The 23,552-nt window shown below is 39.9% G+C and overlaps 1 protein-coding gene across 1 annotated transcript in view; it reads left to right on the plus strand.

Moving 5' to 3' along the window:
- Positions 1-381: 381 nt before the first annotated feature.
- Positions 382-23,552, plus strand: part of SH2D1B (SH2 domain containing 1B) — a 30,914-nt gene continuing 7,743 nt past the window's right edge. The window contains exons 1-2 of the mRNA XM_020988621.2: positions 382-716; positions 18,607-18,670. Of these exons, the coding sequence (XP_020844280.1) occupies positions 583-716; positions 18,607-18,670 (198 nt within the window). The 5' untranslated portion in view covers positions 382-582. The remainder of the gene's footprint in view (positions 717-18,606; positions 18,671-23,552) is intronic.

The following is a 23,552-nucleotide window of genomic DNA, read 5'->3' on the forward strand; positions in this document are numbered from 1 at the left end:
CCAGCCCTAAATCTATGATGCTGTGATCATTTGCCCATAATGCCTATTCACAAACCACCTTCTAATGTTCTAATGATAGGACAATGGCCATTTCTATGGGAATGAGCTGAGCAAGTAGAAGGATGTGGCCAGCCATCATAGCCATGGCTATTTTTGAATCTTTGGCCTGTGTAGCTCTCTCCCCAGGGTCTAAAACTCCCAACCACAGGCTGAACAACAAAGAAGTCTCTTAGAGTTCTGGGACTGATTTTTTTTTAACTCAAAACATTTGATGCTTTTGGAGGTGTTAATTTACTAAAATCATGTGGGTTCTTTTCCTTTATAAAGAGGTAGTGGTCATTTTATCACCCTCAGTTTCTATATTTCCTGTATCAGGCCAGGTTTCACCCCCCCCAAGTTCTCTATACACACACACACACACACACACACACACACACACACACACACACACACACACACACACAGCCCAACACTGTTGTGGAAGAAACCGCTGCTATACAGCTGAGACTTTTTAAGTGACTGCTTCAGAACTCCATCCTTGGGTCACGGCTCTTCACCAGTAGGGACTGCTGAGCTCCCTCCATGGACCTACCCTATTACCATGGCCCTCTGACCAAAAAAGCTTGTGAGACTTTACTGCTTCAGGAGAGGAAAGATGGCAAGTTTCTCTTAAGAGACAGCGAGTCAGTACCTGGAGCCCTGTGCCTCTGTGTCTTGTAAGTGGTTTCTGCTCTTTGTTTCTATTGGAACGTATCGCATCTACTGCCTAAGTTCGCTTTCAACCCTAGTATCCTAGGATTTTCTTAGATCAACCAAGTAAGAATAGAGCAATAGTGTATTTGGGAAACCCCAGGAGGGAGGGAAATGGCTAAGACCGCCAGAGAGAAGTTGGAGGGAAGACAGGCTCTGTCACAGCGGGTTATCGTCATAAGAGAGAGCTGATTTTGTAAGGTCAAGGAGGCTTTGGTTCCCCTCCTGTTTCTGATACATCCTAGTTCTGTGCCCCTTGCAAAATCATTTACTGAACCTCTCAGTGCCCCAGGTACCTCTTTAAGATACATGGTTTATAGGAAATTTGCTGATTTGGATCAGTGGAGGAAGTGTATATACTAGGAGTTGATATCACAGATCTAGAATGAAAACAACAATTGTGACAAATATGACTACTATCCAGTGAATTCATCTGTTCTACTTGAGGAAACAACATGTACATATACAGTTATGTGCCAAATATATTCAAAGTCAATATGAAGCAATTGGGGAGGGTAGGCAACAGATGCTGGGGAAATAAGGAAATGCCTCATTTAAGAGCTCAGCTTTGAAGGAAGCTAAAGATTTCAAGATGAAAGGAAGGAATATGTCCCAGACATGTAGGACAGCTTGTACAAAGGTTCAGGGGCAGTAGATGGATCATAGGTGGGCTACAAAAGTAGCCTGTCTGCGTGGCACAGGGCAGAGTGCAGAAGGTGCCTGGCATAGACAGTAGGAGGAAGGGTTATCTATGTCCTGGACATCTGCTTATTTTGTAATTTAAGGGCCTCACCCCAAACTTAATCTTGCACTGATAATGCCTCTACTAGGAAGAAAAAAAAAACTTCAAAGTTACTGGCATTTCTAAATAATATTCATTCATGCAAGTGATGCAATAGTGCTTTTACGGAGTGCTAGGGGATGTGGGATACTCTGTGTCAGTCAGGTACTGTGAGGGAATACAAAAATGAAAGTTCTCATCTTATTTAATGCTCTCCTCAGCCCTGTGCTATAGATACTGTAAGTCTTTTATTAATGTCATTTTATAGATATAGAAAGTGAGGCTCAGAGAGGTTTGATTCGCCCAGAGTATTAGAGCCAGAGCTTTCAACCAGATTTTCTGACTCCAATCCTCGTATTCTTTCCTTTCTGTTAATTCTCCCCTCCCTTCTCATGGAGCTTGTTCCATACTATGATTTAAATCAGAAATGCCAAGCTAATGGGACAGTTCTCTCTTGTTGAAGGCAACAAAGTATTTATTTATTTATTTAAGCAAAGTATAGAAAGGCATTTTGAGTTAATTACTATATGTTCTTCTTGACTTTCTCTCCCCCTTCTCTACAAAAAGAGGAACTATTGTCCTTTTCCTGCTTACTGATTACTGGGCTTAATGTAAGTCTTTTTTAAATTATTATTAAACTACATTGTGGGTGATATGGGCTTTTATGGGCCAGCCTGTGTAGCCCATAATTTCTGTGGGAATTTCTGTGGGAAAGTATATTCTAAGTTCCAAGAAAATAGCTGACTTTCAAACATTTGGAGTACTACGTATGGAGGACTGCCTATATTCTTAGAATTTCCCATTAACTTGGTACTTTTTGTTGCTGCAATTAATATTCCTATTCATTGAATCAGCATGGCATAATGGATAGAGTTCTGGGCCCTCTGTACAGATAACTACAGATAATTCAGAGAGCTATAGGAATTATGGATCCCATAGGAAAGACCTCTCCTGTGATGCCACAGGCCCGAGATGAAAGATGTGCTTAAAATCCGCTTCTGACACTTATCATGTCAATGATCCTGGGCAAGTCACTTAAAGTCTATGGATCTCAAGTGATAGAGATAATTCTCATCTCTGTTGATGAAGAGAGTTTCCCCAGTGAGAGTTACCCTCAGGTACTTCCTTTATTTCCATCTATAAATTCATGTCGTCATATGTGAAACTTGCCAGGACGTAAACAGAGCACCACTGGAGTCACCATTGTGTGATGGTAGAGGCACTGGTTTTCAATCAGAAAGCCTGATTCTGACACAAACTTTGTGATCCTGGGCGAGTCACGTAACTTCATTGCCTGCTGCAAACCCCTATAGAACTATTTTGTCCATAGATTACCATAACTGACAACCCCAAGCTTACTATTTCAATCTTCATCAAAATTTCAGACCATTGACTTATCTCACTGAATTTTTTTTTTACCTCCAATTTAGCCATTTGTTGGCCTGTGGGGTAGATACAATTTGGTAATCAGGGAGTCATATTTTCAATCAACCTTGATATATAAAAACATTCAGCATCTTTACAAGCAGACCGCCTCCAATACATGTCACTTTTGACTATCCATAGAGTTCCTCATTCTGAAATCAACTCAACATTTATTAAATACCTACTAAGTGAAACCACTGTGGTACATGCTGGGGGAGACACTGTTTAAAAAAAATGTGCTGATGATTTTTTCCCCTAATGACATCTTCTACCATCCCCTGTATGCCATTACCTTCCTCCCACCATTAGAACTCTCCTTTGTGGGGGCAGAGCCAAGATGGTGGAGTGAAAGAACTCTCCTTTGTAAAAAAAGAACCATAAATAGACTGGACTGCTATGTGATTTCACTAGTATATGAAACTCTCTACCAATGAAAGTCAGCATCTTTTCTGCAATGTAAAGTCTTAGAGAGTTGGCCAGCTCTTTATTCATACACCAAGATGCCTGTACAATAAATGTAGTTATGGAAACCTAAACAACACATTAACCAGGTCCAAAGCTTCATTACATACCTATGTATTGATCACCACCTCACTGCTGAGAGGATGGAGATAAATTTCCATTTCAGTTCTCCAAAGTTAAGATTGTCCATGCATTTTTCAAATCAGAGGTAAAAAAATATAGACAAGACGGGCCCTGCTGTCATGATGCTCATAATACCCTCAAGACATAGGACAAAAATACAGTAATTATAGAGCCAATGGGAAAGACCTTTCCTCTAATGCCATATACCCAAGGTGCATGAAATAATTGGAGAATTTGTATAGCTGGTAAAAGAAGCCAAGCCATCTATAGGGATGACTGGGTCACACCTGAGTCATGGAATTCATTAAGAATGTGTGGGATGGGGGCGCAGCAAGGTGGTACAGTAGATAGAGCACCAGGCCTGGAGTCAGGAGGAACTGAGTTCAAATCTGGCCTCAGACATTTGGCACTTACTAGCTGTGTGACCCTGGGCAAGTTACTTAACCCCATTGCCTAGCCAAAAAAAATAATAATGTGTAGGATGATAGTAGGGGAACAGCAAGGCAGTTGGGCATCCAGCATCAAAGAGTATTGGAAACATATAAAGCTCAGGAGCTCTGACAATCTGATTATAGGGTACGGAGTATACATGTTTCTTCATAGTTTAGACCAGGGCTGGGGAACCTGTGTCCTCAAGGCCACATGTGACCCTTTAGGTCTTCAAGTTCTGCACTTGGACTGAATCCAAACTTCACAGAACAAATTCCCATAATGAAAAAATTTGTTCTGTAAAACTTGGACTCAAAAGGCCACAGGTTCCCCACCCTGATTTAGACCATTGGGCCAAACCTAATAAAATGAAATTTAATAGAAAAAACATAAAGTCTTACAGTTGAGTTTAGAAAATATCACCTCCACAAATACAGTATGGGGGAGTCACTTCAAGACAATAGGCATCTGAAAAATGTTTGAAGGTTTTCATGGACTACAAGTTCAATGAAACTGTGATAGGGTTATCCTTCAAAACTAATGTAATTTAGGCTTCATTAAGAGAGGCAGCTAGGTGGTGCAGTGAAGAGAGCCCTGGACTTTGAGTCATTTGAATACCTGAATTCAAATCCAGCCTCAGATGTTTAGCACCTCTGTGACCCTGGGCATGTCACTTCCTCACTGTCTGCCTTAGTTTCCTCAGCTATAAAATGGGCATAATAAGAGCATCAACTTCCTAGAGTTGGTGTGAGGTCCAGATGAGAATATTTACAAAGCACTTTGCAAAGTGTCAAGGACTATCTGCATGCTGATTGTCTTTTCCCTTTCTTTGTACCCCAAATGTTTGCCATAGTGTTTGGCTCATAACAGGTACTTCAGCTGACCTGGCTATTACCATTATTCTATCTAGGAGTAGGGAAGTGAGAGTCCCCCTGTGCTCTGTGCTTATTAAACCAGATTGGGAGTATTGTCTTTAGTTCTGGGCTCTACAGCTTAGAAAGGATATTGAAAACCAGAGTGTAGGAATGTCTCCAACTGGAGAGGTTTGGCCTGGTGAAAAGAACCCGTGGGAAGGATACAATAGCTGTTTTCAAGTACTTAAATGGAAAAGGTGTATGGAAAAAGCTACAGTCCTTTAAAAAAATGTTTCTCAGCCAAGTAGGAACAATGGGTAGAAATGACAAAAAGACAATTTTTGTCTTGAAATAAGGAAGGGATAGGGATGGGGAGTGGACGGGTGATTTCTTTGATATAAGAAGTCCCAGGTTAGGAAACTCTATCTCCCAATAAAGACCAGGAGCTTCTCTGAAACTCATAGTCTTGGCTGTCTAGAACAGTGACAGCTAGGTGGCTCAGTAGGTAGAACGCTGGAACTAGAGTCAGGAAGACCTGAGTTCAAATGTGACCTCAAGCACTAGCTTCCCAAAGCAAGAAGTTCCAGGAGCACCATTTGACATAAGCAACCCATCTAACAAGGATTTTATAAATTTAAAAAGCAGGATAAATGCACTCCTTGAAAGGTGCAAAATATTGTCCTAAGTGACACATGAGGGAGAAGATCATTAAAACAAGATACACAAAGAAAGTTTTGGGAGGATGTAGTATTTGGGTTAGGAGGGGCAGGTGTTAAGTTTTAGGAGGGGCAGGTGTTAATTCAACAGGTGAAGAGAAGGAAGAGGGTAGGCTATTTTGTCTGAAACACAGAAAGAGGTATGAGGTGCTACAGAACGATATGATACTATGGAGGGGGTTTGCTCAAAAAAGGAGTTTGAATTGTACTTAATAGGATCCAGGAAGCTACTTAAGATGTTAAGGAAAGGAGTATCATGATCAGATCCATAGATAAGAAACAGTGTGTGTGTGTGTGTGTGTGTGTGTGTGTGTGTGTGTGTGTGTGTGAATGGTTTGTCCTTCGTTCAAAGAAGACCATGATATCAGGGAGATGATGATACGACTTGCAAGTGAATTGGATTTGAGTGAGGGAGAGCTGTGCAAAGTCACCAGCCTCACCCTCTCCTCCGCAGCCATTATTACTCAGCAAAGGATGGATTGGAAAAGGGAGGGAGTAGAAGCAAGAAGGTCTGTGTAGGGTAGTTGGGCGCTGATTAGGCAGAGGTACAAGAACGGTGGGTGTGGAAATGGGGAGTGGGAGAGAGAGATGTTGCAGGAAGGAAGCCTGAGCAGCCACCCCCACCTCACCGAGAGGCTTTGAATACTGCACTTTCCATTGTTTAGTGGGGACTGTAGGTCTTTAATGTCCTCCTTTGGTTGTGAATGATCATTTCTGAGTACTGTAAATTGTGACACAAGCTGCCCCCAAAACACAGAACTACTGTTAGTCAGCATTAGAACTAACTATATAATAATAGCTAAAATGCATATAGTGCTTACTGCGTGCCAGGCACTGTGCTAAGCACCTGACAATTATTATCTCATTTGATCCTCACAACAACCTGGGGAGGTAGATGTTATTATTAACCAAATTTTACAAATAAGGAAACTGAAGCAAACGGAGATTAAGTGACTTGCCCAGAGTCACACAGCTAGTACATGTTGGAGGCTGGATTTAAACTCAGGTCTTCTTGGCTTCAGGCGCTGCGCTCTAGCCACTGTGCCACTTAGCTGCTAGAGGACATTTTAGGGTCAGAAGTGAAAAGGAATGGCCAGCAGTGGCTTAGAACTAAGGTAGTCTTCATGTTTGTAACAGGATCTCTGTTTTTACTGCTTTCTCAATGAGGGAATGGGAGGGGAGGAGTGAGGGAGGAAAGATGGATCTTTGAAAAGAAAATTTAATTTAAAAAAAGGGTATTGGGGCAGGGAGTCCAGGAACAGATCTATTACCGATTCTGTTCCCCCCCACACACCTTTTTCTGTACCTGCTGCTCTGCGTGACTCAGCCAAGATTGATTCTCTCTGTCCCACTTCTTTCCAGGACTCATTGGAAAAGACCCTGATATTGGGAAAGATTTAAGGCAAAAGGAAAAGGGGATGGCAGAGGATGAGATCACATGCCAAAAAGCGGTGGGGTTTTTGTCACCCCAGTAATCTCCAAAAACACTCTCTGAGTTGTCTCTTGTGACACTGAGGGCACAGAGAATGCATTAGACAGTGTAACCAGGGTCCAAAAAGATCTCAACAACATGGAATGATTAGTTAAATATCACAAGATGAAATTCAATGAAGATAAGTGTAGAGTGAAAAAAATCAACTTTGTAAGTGTAGGATGGAAGAGGTGTGCCCAGATAACTGTTACTAAGAAAAAGACCTGGGAGTTTTAGTGGACCACAAGTCCAGAATAAGTCATTAGTGTGATATGGCAATAAAGAAAGTGCTTGCTGTCCTAAGTTATGTTATGGGAGAAATAGAGTCCATAATGAGGGAGGGAAGGTCCCAATGTTCTCTGACATTCTCAGACCACATCACAAGTATTATTTTCAGTCTCGAATGCCACAGTTATGAAGGGTGGCATTTAGGATGATTATTAGGATGATGACCATGCCATATGAGGGTCCACTGAAGCAGCTGGAGATGTTTTGCCTGTAGAAAAAGAAGGGTTAAGGAATGTTACAAGGGGAAGGGATAGGACTGTTTGGGCTTACAGCACAGAAGTAGGAGCGGTGGGTGGAAGCTGCAGACTGGCAGATTTCAGCTTGATGAAAGGAAATATTTCTTAAGAATGAGAGTTATCTAAAAGTAGAATTGGCATTAGTGGAAGTCTTAGGTTGAGCAGCTCCAGTTTGTCTCATGACTCCATTTGGTGATAGAGGAATTGTTATTGTAAGTTATTTTTCTGCAATAAGAGAAGGACTTGAGTGGTATGATTTGACAATGACATGTGTATCTGTCAAATCTGACAATTACAGATGATGTGTATTCCCTGAATTTGAGAAATAACTGACAAATATTTGTTAATGATGTTAGGAAACTAATGCTAACAGGAATAGTTTCACTTCATCGTAAGCTTAGATAATTGATCACCAATCAGAATTTCTTTGTAATTTGTAAACCTACCAGTCCCAGCCATCAGTCTGCTTCTGAGTGGCCACCAGAAGTGATGCCTGCATGACCCTTATTCAGAGATTCAAGAATCCATGTTGAATCAAGAGGAGTGCTGATTGATGGAGATTTGTCAAAACACCACCCTGACGAGAGATCCATGGCCCCTGGGCAGAGAGGGAACCTCATCCCAAGCCCTGAGACATGCTTTCTGGGACTTGCAGGGTCAGGTTGATCCCTGACACTTAGCATAGTGCCTGGCACATAGTAAATATTTGATAAATGCTTATTGACTGACTAGATATAATATTAGACAAGTCATGTTTCTTGGGACATAAACATATATGAGAGGGCAGTATGGTAGACTGGAAGGCTCCTGGACTTGGTGACTTGAGATATGGACCTGCTTTGACATTTAATGGTACTGTGGACAAATCAACTCACTGCTTTGGGTGTCAATTCCTCATCTAAAACATCAGGATCATTTTTGCCTGCTTACTTCACTGAACTATTTGGTGTAAGAGAAAATACTTAGGAAACTAAAGGAGTGTGTGTCGTCACCAAGGGTGTACTGGTAAATGTTCAAAAATCAGCTCTCCATAGTAAGAAATATACACCACACATTTACAAGTTTAATCTGAATTATTAACCTCTTTTCCATTATTTTCTTGTCCAGACAATCAACAAAATAATAAATCAAGCCTTGATTTGTATCATGTGCCTATTTCTACAGTGTAAATTTTCATGCTGAAAATTAAACAACTATGTCTGATTCTCTGATTCAAGCTGGCTCCAGCATAGTGCTGGTCACCACTATCATCATAAACACAAAATGTACTAGAGTCCCTGGGGGTGATCCCTGTTTTCCCTTTCCCTTATTTCTAGGGGGTGTTCTATAAAGGTGCTCCCAGAGTAGCTCATAATGACCTTGATGGAGCCTCTTGGGGGCTTGGCAGCCGCCTTGCTTTGTGGAACATCATTAATCCAACTCATGGAGATGAATAAGTGTGGAATGGAGAAGAAGTTGGAGGTGGCATTACTAATACCTGTGTTTTCACAGTGAGAGTGATGGAGAGGATTTAGGCATGAGGGCAGGAAATGACACAATGGAATTTTGGCCAGGAACTTATGGTACTGACCTGCTGTATGTGGTAACAGTAGACAGGAAATGTTACTTGATGTGAAAAATGATAGAACTGTGAAAAAAAAAGCCAACCTCAGTGCATAGCATAACAAGACTGTGTTTTTCTTGGGGGGGGGAGGAGTATTCCAGTAGAGTATCTGGGGCCCATAGGGTGGAGGTCTCTTCTCTAAGGCCAGGTACACAATTTGTTCTTCCTTCTGTGGGAGGAAAGGATGGGGAAGAGTAGTCACTAAAGACTAGGGGAGGGGTATAGGTACTGAGTGAGCCTCCTAGGTCTTTAAGTTCTTGGTGTTAATTCAGAGATTTTTACCCTTATAGGATTATCATACCATGCTTCCCTAACCATGGCGCTCTATCTTGGGCCTCCACTCCTCCCTCTACACTCTCTCTCTTAGTGGCCTTACCAATTTCCTGTGAATTTAACTACTTTCTCTCTACAGATATTTTCAGATCTATATGGCTATCCCAAATCTGTATCCTGAACTCAAGTCCCACATCAAAATTGGACATTTCAAACCAAATGTCTTGTACATATCTCAGATTCATTATTTCTAAATCACACTCTTTTCCCTCAATGCTATCCCTCTTCCAAATTTCCCTATTTCTGTTCAAGATCTCCCTATTCTTCCAGTCAGCTAGGCTCACAACCTCAGTGACGTTCTTGATTCCCTTCCCTCCTTCATCCTACACATCCATTTAGGGGCTAGAATTTGTTGTTTATCCTTTTCTCCTCTACACCCACATTTTCATCCCCATGCTGCAAGCCATCATGACCTCTCACCTGGACTATTTCAACAGTCTCCTATTTGATCTCCCTGACTCAAGTCTCTCCTCACTCCAACCTATCCTTGACATAGCTGCCAAAATGATTTTCCTAAGGTTCAAGTCTAACCAAATCACGCTTCTATTTTCTCCCAATCAATGCACTGCCCATGTTCACTTTGTGTAGTATATGCAATGGATGTGATCTTTCGAATCTTCAGCAAAGCTAAGGGTTGGAAAGGGCCCTTTCAGGAAGAAGAGGTGAAAAAATCCCCCACACTTCCAGGGTCTGATAGTTGAATAGCTCAGTTACAAAAGAAGAGATCAATAAAACAATGATCTTACCCCAGGGCATAGATGATTTCACTTCCTTTGTCCCCAGTCATTCATTTGAATAATACTCCAGCAGGTATCTGGGAAGTACAGCTGGATGATCACCATAAGTAATATAGGAATTGTATAAAAGGAAAGACTTGTCCGAGATGATCTGTTACAGATACTTAAGTGGCTTCTCAACTTGCATATTTAAGATCTTAAGAAAAAAATGCATTTTTCTCCTTTAGCTCTATAGCAAACTGTTTGAATCCACAGTTGTGCCTTACTGTTCCACTAAAATTATATTCTTCAATTCATCAATCAATACTTATGGTTAAAAGAAAAATAAAATAAGTAAGGGTACAGTTCCTCATTGAAGCAACCCACTCCATACTGGAACGAACTGTTTAAAAGCCTAGACCTCTCTCACCCCTTGGCTCCTGGTGACAAATCTCAGCACCAAGGCTGAGGAAATCAAAAAGGAGAGATTTCTGCCAATTCTACGGTAAGGATCCTTTCCCTTTCTGAAAAGAGCCTTGTAATGTGAATCGAAACAGTACTGTAACACCCAACTGAGCCAGAGGCTGAAACTGCCCTTTGAAGAATGGATCAACATGGCCAGTAGAGAGGCACCGTGCTCAGAGAACAGCCCAGTCGCTTGGATCTGCTCTGCCCAGGCAGCTGCAAGGTAGCAACCTGTCTAGCCTAGTCCAGCAGTCCAAGGGCAGAGCAAACTATCTGTTCTAGCCTGGTACTAGCCATTCCCAGGGAGGAGACATCTCAACATACGGAACAACTCATCCATCCTTAATACAAACATCCTGATTCACGGTGAACTTCATAAAAACTCTCCAAAGAAAGAATATTGAGGCCCTACTCTTCCAGAGTTGTGAGTTGACCCAACTAGATGTGTTGCATGTACGTGTGCCTCACTACCAATGTAGTTTTAAGTGTGTGCCTGCCTTTTCCCATGCACTCTGTGTGTATTCATGGGAAAGTGCAGTAGCAGTGATAGCAGTGGTGGCGGTGGTGGTGGTCATCTTCATCATCATCTCCTCCTCCTTCTTCCATGCTTTGTAACTACCGTACTTCTATACCAGTGTCACTGCACATTGGAGGAGTGAACCCAGAGGTGGTGCTATATATATTTTGTACTTACTCATTTCTTTATATGTTGTTCCTTCCACCCCCAGTGGAATATATGTTCCTTGAAGGTGGAGACTTCCGTTTTTGGCTTTATATTCACACGTCATCATATAGTGCCTGGCAAATAGTATGCATTTAATAAATTGAATTGAATTCAACTGCATGTGAACTGAGTAATTATAGCCCTAAAGAGCATTGAGTGTTGGGTGAGGTTTACTTCTGGTGCTTCTTCATCCCATTTTGTGTGCTCCATCTCTCTTTCCCCACTGGTTATACCTTTCAATCTAATCCAACCCCATTAGAATTTATGTCATCCTCCACCCTTTCCAGATTCCATGGCCCCAAGCTGTCTGGTCCCTGACATCCAAACACCAAGACACCTCCACGTGGAGCAGATTGCTTTCTTGGTCCCCTTTCCACTTTTCCCCATCAAAATTTACTTGTGGGAGGCAACATTGCTTAGTGTAAATAGCAATGGATGCAGCATCAGAAGAATCAGATTTGCCTCAGCTTTGTCATCTCATAGCTACATGACTTTTTAAAACTGTGGCACCCAGAACTGAAGACCACACTCCAGGTACAAACCAACCAGGGCAGAAAACAGTGGGATGATCATCTCCCTTTTTTTGGAAGTTGTGTCTCTCTTAGTGCAACCCAAGCTCATGTAGCTTCTTTGTCTGTCACTTCACACTCCTATCCATTTATATCAAGCTTGTAGCCCACAAAAAGCCCAGACCTTTTTCAGGATAACCACTTTCTATCCAGGCCTATTCATCTTACACTTGTGAAGTTTATTTTTTTTTCCTATACCTGGGTACAAGATTCCACATTAATGTCTATTGCTTTTCAATTTATTAGATTTAGCCCAATTTTCTAGCCTATAAAGATTATTTTGGATGCTGATTTTGTCATCCAGTATGTCAACTATCCCTCTGAGCTGTAAGCTCCTTGAGAGCAGGGACTGTCTTTTACTTTTCTTTGTATCCCCAGTGCTTAGCACAGTGCCTAGCATATAGTAGGTGCTAAATAAATTTTTATTTACTGACTGACTGCTAGGGATAGGGGTTAGGCGTGTGATTTCCTTGATCCAGGGAACTGCCAAATGAGGAAATCCTACCTACCAATGGAGGTCAGCACTTTTTCTGCAGTTTATGGAAACTTGCCTATAGCACTGAGAGGTTAGATGATTTACCCATGAAAACATAGCCAAGATGTGTCTTCCTGGATTTGATACCATATCTCTATCCACTCTAGCCCACTGCCTTTCAAGTCATTTACAAAAATGGTAACAGTACAAGGCCAAGCATAAATCCCTTGGGTACTTCACTGGAAATCTTCTACTACATTGGCATTGAACCATTAACCAGCCATCTCAGCATATGGAACAACTCATCCATCTTTGAGTTTAGCTCTCCAACTATTCTGAATCCATTTAAATGTACTATCATCTAATCCATCTCTATCCATCTTCTCTGAAAGAATGTTATGAAGAACCTTTTATGAAAAGCATTGCCAAAAAACCAGGTAAACTACATCCTAATCTACCAGTTTAGCAACCCTGTACAAAAAAGAAAGAAAGAGCTGAAAGCCCAGAAAATATCACCCCAGGAAAAACCCTGGAACAGCTGAACCAGAAGAAAGATGGGGTGCAGCAGTCCAGTAGCCCAGGTAGCTTGAGGAATTAACTGGAAAGGCCCCTCTTACCTTGGGGGGAGAGATCATGAAGCCCAAGTGGTGGAGCAGGCAAATACCAACAGTGCCTCATTGAGGGTGGGGAACTGGTGGAAACCAGCTCAGAAAAGCACCAGGTGTGTTGGCATTCTATAGCAACCGAGTCTCCCAGTTCCTCAGCAGAACTAAGGGAAGCAGCACTCCAAGAGGCCCCAGGTGGATAAACACCCTACAACATCCACCTGAAAGGAACTGAAGAAAGCAAAAGGAAGGAAAGGCCTGGGTGAGTAGGAAGGAGCCACATTACCCAATCCTACCCCTAGAGTTCCAGTGTTGCTGATTCCAGCCCAACACCAGGTAAGCTGCCAGAATCCTACAGCCTCCAACTGCCACCATTGGAGGCCCCCAGCACACAAAGCCATCTACCAGGCCCTAGGCTCCCAACTCAAGAAGCTTGGGTCAGTGCCTTCTGCTCCCCAGCATGAGAGCCCAATGTCTTTAAAGGCCAGGAAATAAGCAAACACCATGAGCAAAAAGAAACATACGATAGATTCTTATTGTGGGGAAGAGTGAAGATCAAGACAGAAATTCTGAAGAGGACAACATTGTCAACAAACCCACATCTGGAATCTCAAAAAGGAATGTGAACTGGTCTGAAGCCCAAAAGGCCTTCTTAGATGAGCTCAAGAAGGATTTTAAAAGTCAAGTGAAAGAGGTAGAAAAAAAAATGGGAAAAGAAATGAGAGGTATGCAAGACAGAGTCAATAGCTTGGAAAAGGAAGGACAAAAATTAACTGTAGAAAACAAGTCCCTAAAAAATATAATTGGCCAAATGGGGAAGGAGGTACAAAATCTAATAGAAGAAAACAATTTGTTAAAAATTAGAATTGGGCAAATAGAAGCTAATGACTCTATGAGAGAACAAGAATCAGTTAAACAAAAACAAAAGAAAGAAAAAATAGATGAAAGCGTAAAATACTTCATTGGTAAAACAACTTACCTGGAAAATAGATCCAGGAGAGACAATTTAAAAATTATTGCTCTACCTGAAAATCACGATGAAAAAAAAAGCCTGGACAGCATCTTTCAGGAAATCATAAAGGAAAACTGCCCTGAGGTCCTAGAACCAGAAGGTAAACTAATAGAAAGAATCCACCAATTACCTCCTGAAAGAGATCCCAAATTGAAAATGCCAAGGAATATAGTAGCTAAATTCCAAAATTACCAGGTCAAAGAGAAAATACTACAAGCAGCAAGAAAGAAACAATTTAAATATCGTGTAACCACAGTCAGGATTACATAGGATCTTGCAGCTTCTACATTAAAAGACTGTAGGGTGTAGAATATGATATTCAGTAAGGCAAAGGAGATTGGATTACAACCAAGGATCAACTACCCAGCAGAAATGAGCATGATCTTTCAGAGAAGGAGGTGGATATTCAGTGAAATAGGGGACTTCCATACCTTCCTGATAAAAAGACTAGAGCTCTGGGAGCAGCTAGGTGGCACAGTGCATAGAGCACCAGCCCTGAAGTCAGGAGGATCTAAGTTCAAATCCAGCCTCAGACCAAACACTCGATACTTACTAGCTGTGTGACCCTGGGCAAGTCACTTAACCCCTATTGCCTTAAAAAAAATAAAAAACATAACAGAAAATTTGATCTTCAAATACAAGACTCAAGAGAGACATAAAAAGGTAAACAGGACAGAAAGAAACAACATGTTATTAGTAAGGGCAAACTGTTTACATCCCTACAAGGAAAGATGACACTTGTAACTCTTGAGAACTGTATTGTTATTACACCATGTTAAAGGGGTATACATAAAGGGGGTGGGTATAAATTGACTTTGATGTAATGATGAAAAAAATCTAATCAAGTGGGTTAAATGGATCCAAGTAAGTGAATTAATCTGATCTAACTAAGAAAATGTACTGAGAGAAAAGGAAAGGTGAGGAAGCAAACAAGGGTAAATTACATCACAGGAAAAGGCACAAAAACCTATTACAGCAGAGGGAAAGAAGGGAGGGAGATAAGCATTATCTGAACCCTACTCTCATCAGATTTGGCTCAAGAAGGGGAATAACATAATCAGTTAGGCATAGAAATCTAACATGCCCTATAGGCAGTAGGAGGGAAAAGGGGCTAATAGAAGGAAGGTGGGACTGAGGGAGGCTGTGGTCAAAAGCAAAACATCAGTGAGGAGGGAAAAGGAGAAAGGAGAAAGAAAAGCATAAAGGGGGAGGAAGGGTAGAGAGAAAGACACAGATAGTAATCATAATTGTGAATGTGATATATGAATGTAATGGAATACTATTGTGCTATAAGAAATGATGAGCAGGCAGACTTCAGATAAACCTGGAAAGACTTGTATGGTTTGATGCTGAGTGAAGTGAGCAGAACCAGGAGAACTGTTATACACAGTAGCAGCCACATTGAGTGATGACTGACTCTGATAGACTTAACTTCCCTCAGCAATACAAGGATCTAAGACATCTCCAAAAGCCTCATGATGGAAAATGCTATCCACACCCAAAGAAAGAACTATTGAATTTAAATGCAGATCAGAGCATACTATTTATGATTTTTTTCTTCTGTTGTGTTTTGTTTCCTCTTTGTGGTGGTTCCTCCTATTAGTTCTAATTCTTACTTACAACATCACTAATGTGAAGATATGTTTAATAGGAATGTATATATATAGCTTATATTAGATTGTGTGCCGTCTTGGGGAGGGGGAGAAAAATTTAAAATTTGCATGTCATGTGCACATAGAACATGAGAGGATTCAAAATATATAGCAATAAATGTCCATTTCAAGAAAGCCTGTATAATAAATACTACACATTGTGTTGAGAGCTGTCCATCTTTTCTTTGCTTCCTTGTAAGTTTTCGTTTGTTCTCTGCTGTGCACTTTTTACTTTGTTATTTTCTGTCCTTCCTCTGCCCCCCTCCCTCAGAAGGCTACAATGAAGTGCAGGTATATTTATATAGAGATATAGAGATATACATACATATACATACCTACGTATGTAGCCATCTACTTTCTCTAACAAATTCTACTCCTGTTCTTTGTTTTTATCTTTGTGCATGTTTCTTATTTCCTATTCCTCCTGACTCCTCTATTTTACTTCTTCTACCTGCTACCTTGCCCTCCAATTACTTAACCTACTCCCACTCAAAGGATCCCTTCCTTATCCTTCGATTCCCATTGATCCAAACACCCTTCTATACCCCCCTTTAACCTATCCTTTCACCCTCCCCCCTAGAGATCCCTTCCTTATCCTCTTTACCCTCCCTATCCCCTTAATGTTTCATTTCTTTCTTAATTTTAGAAGACTTTTATACTTTTCTAGATTTATATGCATTGTTCCCTCTTGAACCCACTCCTGATGGAAATAGATTTCCAGAACTAAAAGCCCTCCTCCCCCATCTAATTCTTCTGTGTCAGTTCTTCCTCTTGCACCTCATTTGTGCAAGATAATTACTCTTTTTTAACTGTTCCTAAACGGCTTTACTTTGTAAAGTCATATCATACTCAAGTCAACACAATCTTTCTTGTGAACTACCCAATTACCAATAACAATCTTAGGCATACGTTTTACATTTTACATATACAATAGGTAAACAGTCTGTCTTTACTGAGTCCCTTGTAATTAATCTTTGGTATGTACCTTGTATTTCACTTGGCTTCGTTTGTCAACTCTTCTATTAAGTTCAGGTTTGTTTTTTTTTTTAACAAAATCTTGAAAGTCTGACAATTCATTAATTTTTTTTTCATTCAGGATTATACTTAGCTTTGCTGAGAATTACATTTTTGGTTAGAACCCCAGTTCTTTTGCTCTTTGTATGTAGTGTTCCAAGACCTGCAGTCCTTTAGTGTTGCCACCACTAGGTCTTGTGTGATTCTAATTGTGACATTGCCATATTTAAATTACTTTTTTTCTTGTTGCTCTTAATATTTTATCCATGAGCTGGGAGTTTTGGGATTTGACTATGATATTCCTGTGGGTTTTCCTCATAGGATCTCTTTCAGGTGGTGATCAGTGGATTTTTTTCTCTTTCTACTTTCCCCTCTTGTTCTAATGCTTCAGGACAATTGCCTTTATTTCTTGTATTATTGTATTAAGATTCTTTTTTTGGTCATAGCTTTCAGGTACTCCAATTATTCTTATGTTTTTTCTTCTTGATCTGCTTTCCAGGTCAGTTGTTTTTCCAGTGAGATGTTTCACATTCTCCGCTATTTTTTCATTCTTTATATTTTGTTTTATTATTTCTTGATCTCTTATAACTTCATTGGCTTCCCCTTGCCCAATTCTGATTTTCAAGGAGTCATTTTCTTCCTTAAGATTCTGGCTCTCCTTTTCTAATTGGTTGACTTTCTTTTCCCATAATCTTCTTGTTTTTTTTGTATTGTCCTTATTTTTTTCAGTTTTTCCTCAGTCTTTCTGAGAGATTTTTTAAGTCTTTTTTTGGGGGGGGCGCAATGGGGGTTAAATGACTTGCCCAAGGTCACACAGCTACTAAGTGGCAAGTGTTTGGTTTAAGGCCAGATTTGAACTCAGGTCTTTCAGGGCCAGTGCTCTATCCACTGTGCCACCTAGCTGCCCCTTTCAAGTCTTTTTTTAAGTTCTTCTATGAATTCTTTTTGGGCAGGTAACCATTTGACATTGCTCTTTAGGGCAGAAGAGGGTTTCTTTGCTTTAGTATCCTCTTCTGAAGATGAATCCCGGTCTTCTCTTTTCATAGTAACTCTCTACGGTTGGATTCTTTCTCTTTTGCCTGTCCATTTTTTTTTTTGGAGTAGTAGCTTAATTTTTGTAATCACCTGTCGTCCTGGAGTATGGGAGATGGTGTGTTTAGCCTCAGATATTCAGTTCTCCCCTCTGGCCTGGAACTGAAACCAAGACCTCCAGCCTCCTGTAAGTGCCACAGCCAGCAGCATCCCCATCCCACTGCTTCTGCACTCACCAGGCATGTGCTAGCTCCTTCTGACCCCCAGCCACATCTCTGCAGCATAGCTGGATCTGGCATTCCTTCTCAGCAGAGGTTCCTTCAATCTTCCCCAGCTCAGATGCCCAATTTCCCTCACTGTTCCTGGGAGGCAGCCTCCCAACCCAGCTAACCTCTAGGGATGTTTATTCTTCACAGAGACCAAACCTCATCCTGGGATTTTTCTTCAGATCTCCTTAGATTGTCCCAGGAGGACCCTTGTTGTGACCCTACTACTCTTATTTTTTACAGCTCGTTGTTTGCCCTGAGGTGCTATTTTATCTCTTTTGTGGAGAAAAAATCTTGAGAGCTTGGAATTTTCTGACCTGCTCTGCTATCTTTCCAGAATCCTCTCTCTACCTTTTCTTTTTCTAGCTGTTTTCCAGTGTCTCTTTGGTATTCCATCCTAGATTTTTGCCAAAATTCAAAGAATTCGAGCTCACTGGCCAAAGAAATGTGTTCCTTAATCTTGCAAGAATATAGAGGGCCTCAAAATTGGGATTCCAGTTTTCTGGAAGCTAAAACAGTAAAAGTTTTGCCGGGAAAGCACTATGGGGTTGGAGTATGTGGATTGGATTCTGGAATAGTACAATCACTCAGTTATTTTCCCACAGGTTTCAAAATAAGATCTACACATACCGAATCAAAACAGAAAAATATGGATACTACACGATACAGGTAAGAAAAACCCCATAGTGTCGTAATGAGAAGGTGGGAATCGAAGTGTTTGTGTCATGTATATCTTCTGGGTGTGCATTCTTCTGTGTGGCCATTTTGGGATGAGGCTTCTATTCCAGTTCAGTGCAACAGCCCAGCTCCCAAGAACCCAGTCACCCCCTCTTCTTCCTTAGATACTGGAGTCTGTGAAATGTAAGAGATTTTGAACCTGTGAGAGTCAGAGGCAGTAAGGAGCCACATATTTATGCTCTAGAATTGCTGGGCCCTTAAGAGTGAAGTTATTGGTCAACTGGTTATCCTTTATGCTATAAAGTGGAAATTGAATCATCCTCCCTGCTGTATCTCCTCATATTGTCACTCACCCCCCAAGTCCATCATTTCCTATGCTGCTTCTATTCCACTGCACCCTCTGGAACATCTGGCCTATTGTTAACAAGCTTTCCCTTTATCTTAGATTTATTTACTTCTTACTTGTTCTATCTAATAGAAACATAGTTTTCTCCATAGGGCCAGGCAACACTGGTCACACTCTCAAGTACTCCATTTTTATACTCCATGAAGAACTGGGCCACAAAGAGGAAGAAGAGAATGAAGAGGAACTTATTCCTTGATCCTCACTCTTACTTGTAGGCTATTCCTTTCCTGTTATTGTTCATCAACTTCTCTTTTAGAGTCACTCTATTCATTTTTATCACCTGGTCCACCTGTTTGTCCCAATGATCTACTGACGTTTATGTTATTTCTCTTCCTTCCTTAATCAGTTTAATTCCCAATTTACAGTTTTCTTCTTAATTCCAATCCCTGCCTGGACATTTGGGTACTCCAATATATGCATAGATGTCCTTGAGAATATCCTGACCTCTTATTTCATCAGGCTTCTATTTATAACCCCCATCTTCACTTCACGTCAGTCACACTCAGGGACAGTAACATCTTTAGGCATTTTATCACTCACTATTGTATATCCATGATCCAGTAATCTGAACTTCCTTCCTTTAACTCCAACCTCCTACCTTCTTATCTCATCCTCTGCTTGAATCCTCCTAAACATATTTTTAGTTGTCCTCCCTTTTTTTTTCTGGGATTATTTGTTTAATTACCTGCACTTTCCTATGTTGCTGTCTGTATTTGTTTACTCTTCTTATATTTCTCTTATTTTGAAGTGTTTACAAAGGAAATGGTTTTCTTAGGTCTGCTTTTCTTTGTAGGGATGCTTCAAATGTCTTTTTTTAGATTGAATTTCCATCTTTTTTAACATTAGTGCTTAGACTCAAATTTGCAGGGTATGTTACCTTGGATTGCATCTTGAGCTCCTTTGCTCTTCAGAATACACTACTCCATTTCCTCCTGTGGTTTTTAATGGGTTCACAGTAGTTTTGTACTACTCAAATTTCCTTTCTTTAATATTTGAAGGTCTTTCTTCTGGTCCCTTGCAGAATGTGTTGTTTCTCACTGGAATTGTTAAGTTTAACCACTATGTGATTTGCAGTTTGCAGTATAGGGTTTGGTGTTTTTTTTTTCCTGGAGGTACCATGTGGATTCTTTTGATTGGTACTTTTGTTTTCTGTGACCAAAAATTCTAGCTAGTTTTCTGATGTTATTTCTGGCGTTATGATGTTCAGGGTTTTTTTTTTTACTTGTGTGCTTTCTAAAGTTCTATAATCCTTAAGTTGCCTGCATATACTATCTTCAAGATTAGTGTGTTTTGCTTCTATAGTTTTCTTTTTTTATTTATACATTTTTATTTTTATTATTTTATTTTAAACTTAAATACAAAATAAGAAAAGAAAAGAAAGCATTGCCATGCACACAGCAGAATGTGAGAGAGGATTAAAAACATACAGCAATAAATTTCCATTTAAAGAAAGTCTATGTAATAGCTACTATGCATTGTGTTGAGAGCTATCCACCTTTTCTTTGCTTTCTTGTAAGTTCTCTTTTGTTCTCTACTGTGCACTTCTTACTTTGTTCTTTTTTCCCTCTTCTTCCCCCCTCCTCCTGCCAAAAGGCTACAATAAAGCATGGATATATGTATATGTGTATGTACATGTATATATACACACACACCACACATATATATATATTTACACACATACACATATATGCATAAATACACACATATATAGATATATACACAAAGATATACATATATACATAGGCACACATATACCTATACATGGACTTATACACACACACACACATATAATATATATATATACAGATATCAATAATCATACTTATATATAGATATATACATTCATATGCATCTTTGTAAGACCATACTATACTTACTTAACCTGTTTCTCTGAAGGGTATATAACCTCTTCCTTCATAAGTTCAAGATTTTCCGTATTTTTCTAAGTCCACCAACTCATCATTTCCTACTCCACAGCAATATTCCCACCTTATACCATCTAGTTGTTTTAAATAGTCCAAAACAAAATTGAAAAATATGGCTGCACCATAGTGTGGTTTCCCTATTTTTCTCTTTTGATTAAATCTATTTTAGCATTAACTTTGTCTGAGATCATGATTACCAGCCCTGCTCCTTTTTCCCTAATAAATTATATTCCTGATTTTTATTTTATGTGTGTGCATAACTCTTATTTCCTATCCTTCCTGAGTCCTCTGCTTTATTTCTACCTACTACCTCCTCCTCCTATTACTGACCCTACTCCCCCTCCAAGGATCCTTCCCTTATCCTCCCAATTCCCATTAATCTAAACATCTTTTTATATCCCTCTTTAACCTATCCTCTCACCCTCCCCTCTAAAGAACCTTCCCTTATCCTCTCCCCCTTCCCTATGCCCTTAGTGTTGTATTTCTTTCTTAATTTAGAAGACTTTTAGGCTCTTCTATATAGATATGTCTTATTCCCTGTTAAGCCCATTCCTGATGAAAATAGATTTCCAGAACTAAAAGCCCTCTCCCCCCATCTAATTCCTCTGTGTCAGTGCTTCCTCTTGTACCTCGTTTGTATGATTACTCTTTTTAGCTGTTCCTAAATGGCTTTACTTTTAAAAGTCATATCATGCTCAGGCCTACCCCAATCTTTCTTATGAACTACCCAATTACTAACAACAATCTTAGGTGTACATTTTACATACATAAAGGTAAACAGTTTGTCTTTATTGAGTCCCTTGTAATTAGTCTTTGGTATGCATCTTATATTTCTCTTGGCTTTGTATGTCAAATCTTCTACTAAATTCAGGTTTGTTTTTTTTTTAACAAAATCCTGAAAACTGAAAATTCATTAGATATCCATTTTTTTTTCACTCAGGATTATGCTTAGCTTTGCTGGGAATGATATTTCTGGCTGGAACCCCAGTTCTTTTGCTCTTCAATATATAGTATTCCAAGACCTGTGGTCTTTTAATGTCACTGCTGTTAGGTCTTATGATTCTAACTGTGGCACTGCCATATTTAAATTGTTTGTTTTTTGTTGTTCATAATATTTTAACCTTGAGCTGGGGGTTTTGGAACTTAACTGCAATATTCCTGTGGGTTTTCCTTGTAGGATCTCTTTCAGGTGGTGATCAGTGGATTTTTTCTATTCCTACTTTCCCTCTTGTTCTAATGCTTCAGGACAATTTTCTTTTATTTCTTGTATTATTATATCAAGATTTTATTTTTGATAATAGCTTTCAGATAGTCTGATTATTCTTATGTTTTCTCTTCTTGATCTATTCTCCAGATCAGTTGTTTTTCTTGTGAGATGTTTCACATTCTCTTCTATTTTTTTTCATTCTTTATATTTTGTTTTATTATTTCTTGATCTCTTATAACTTTGCTGGCTTCCCCTTGTCCAATTCTAATTTTCAAGGAGTCATTTTCTTCCTTAAGATTTTGGATCTCATTTTCTAATTGGTTGACTTTCTTTTCACAATCTTCTTGTTTTTCTTATTTTAATTTTTTTTTTTAGTTTTTCTTCAGTCTCTCTCATTTTATTTTTAAAGTCTTTTTAAAGTTCTCCAATGAATTCTTTTTGGGCAGGTGACCATTTGACGTTACTCTTTGGGGTAGAAGACAGTTTCTTTGCTTCAGTATCCTCCTCTGAAGATGAATCCTGGTTTTCTTTATTCCAATAATAACTCTCTATGGTTGGATTCTTCCTTTGCCTGTTCATTTATTTTTTTATTTGTAGCAGTTTAGTTTTTATAATCACTTTAGTCCTGGGGTATGAGGGATGGTGCCTCTGGCCTCAGATCCTCTTTCAGTTCTCCCCTCTGACCTGGAACTGAAACCAAGACCTCCAGCCTCCCATAAGTGCTGTCCCTGGGGTAACAGTTCCTGTGGCTGGGGCTGAGGTAGCCTCCCAACCTAGCTAACTCCAGGGCTTGTGACTTGTTACAGCAGAACTAGCCTGGAGGTATTTACTCTTCACAAGAACCAAACCTTGTCCTAGGATTTTTCTTCAGATCTCCTTAGATTGTCCCAGGAGGACCACCATTCTGCCCCTACCCTTATTTATTTTTACCACTCTATGTTTGCCCCGAGGTGCTATTTTATGTTGTTTGTGGAACAAATCTGGAGAGCTTGGAATTTCTGACCTACTCTACCATGTTCCCAGAATCCTCTCCCATGTTTTCTTTTAATGTTTTTATTTTTTTGCTTCTCTTCTTCCAAAATGTCCTTTACTTTTTTGTATTTTCATTCACAATCAATTATTCTCTTATTTCTTTAGTGAAGTTTGTCACTGGGGATTCAAGGTTTTCTATTTTGCCAATTATTTCTCCTGTGTCGGCCATAAATTTTACTTTCATGATTCTTATTTTTCTCTTAAAACCATTCAGGAACATTCTGACATGCTTTCATGCTGTCCTGGGAATTCACAGAATATTTTGCTTCAACAAATGCTGATTCTTTTTCCTTTGTCCTGCAA

Source organism: Phascolarctos cinereus, unplaced genomic scaffold (assembly GCF_003287225.1).
Source record: "Phascolarctos cinereus isolate Bilbo 61053 unplaced genomic scaffold, phaCin_HiC Scaffold_5;HRSCAF=322, whole genome shotgun sequence".
Taxonomy (NCBI): Eukaryota; Metazoa; Chordata; class Mammalia; order Diprotodontia; family Phascolarctidae; genus Phascolarctos; species Phascolarctos cinereus.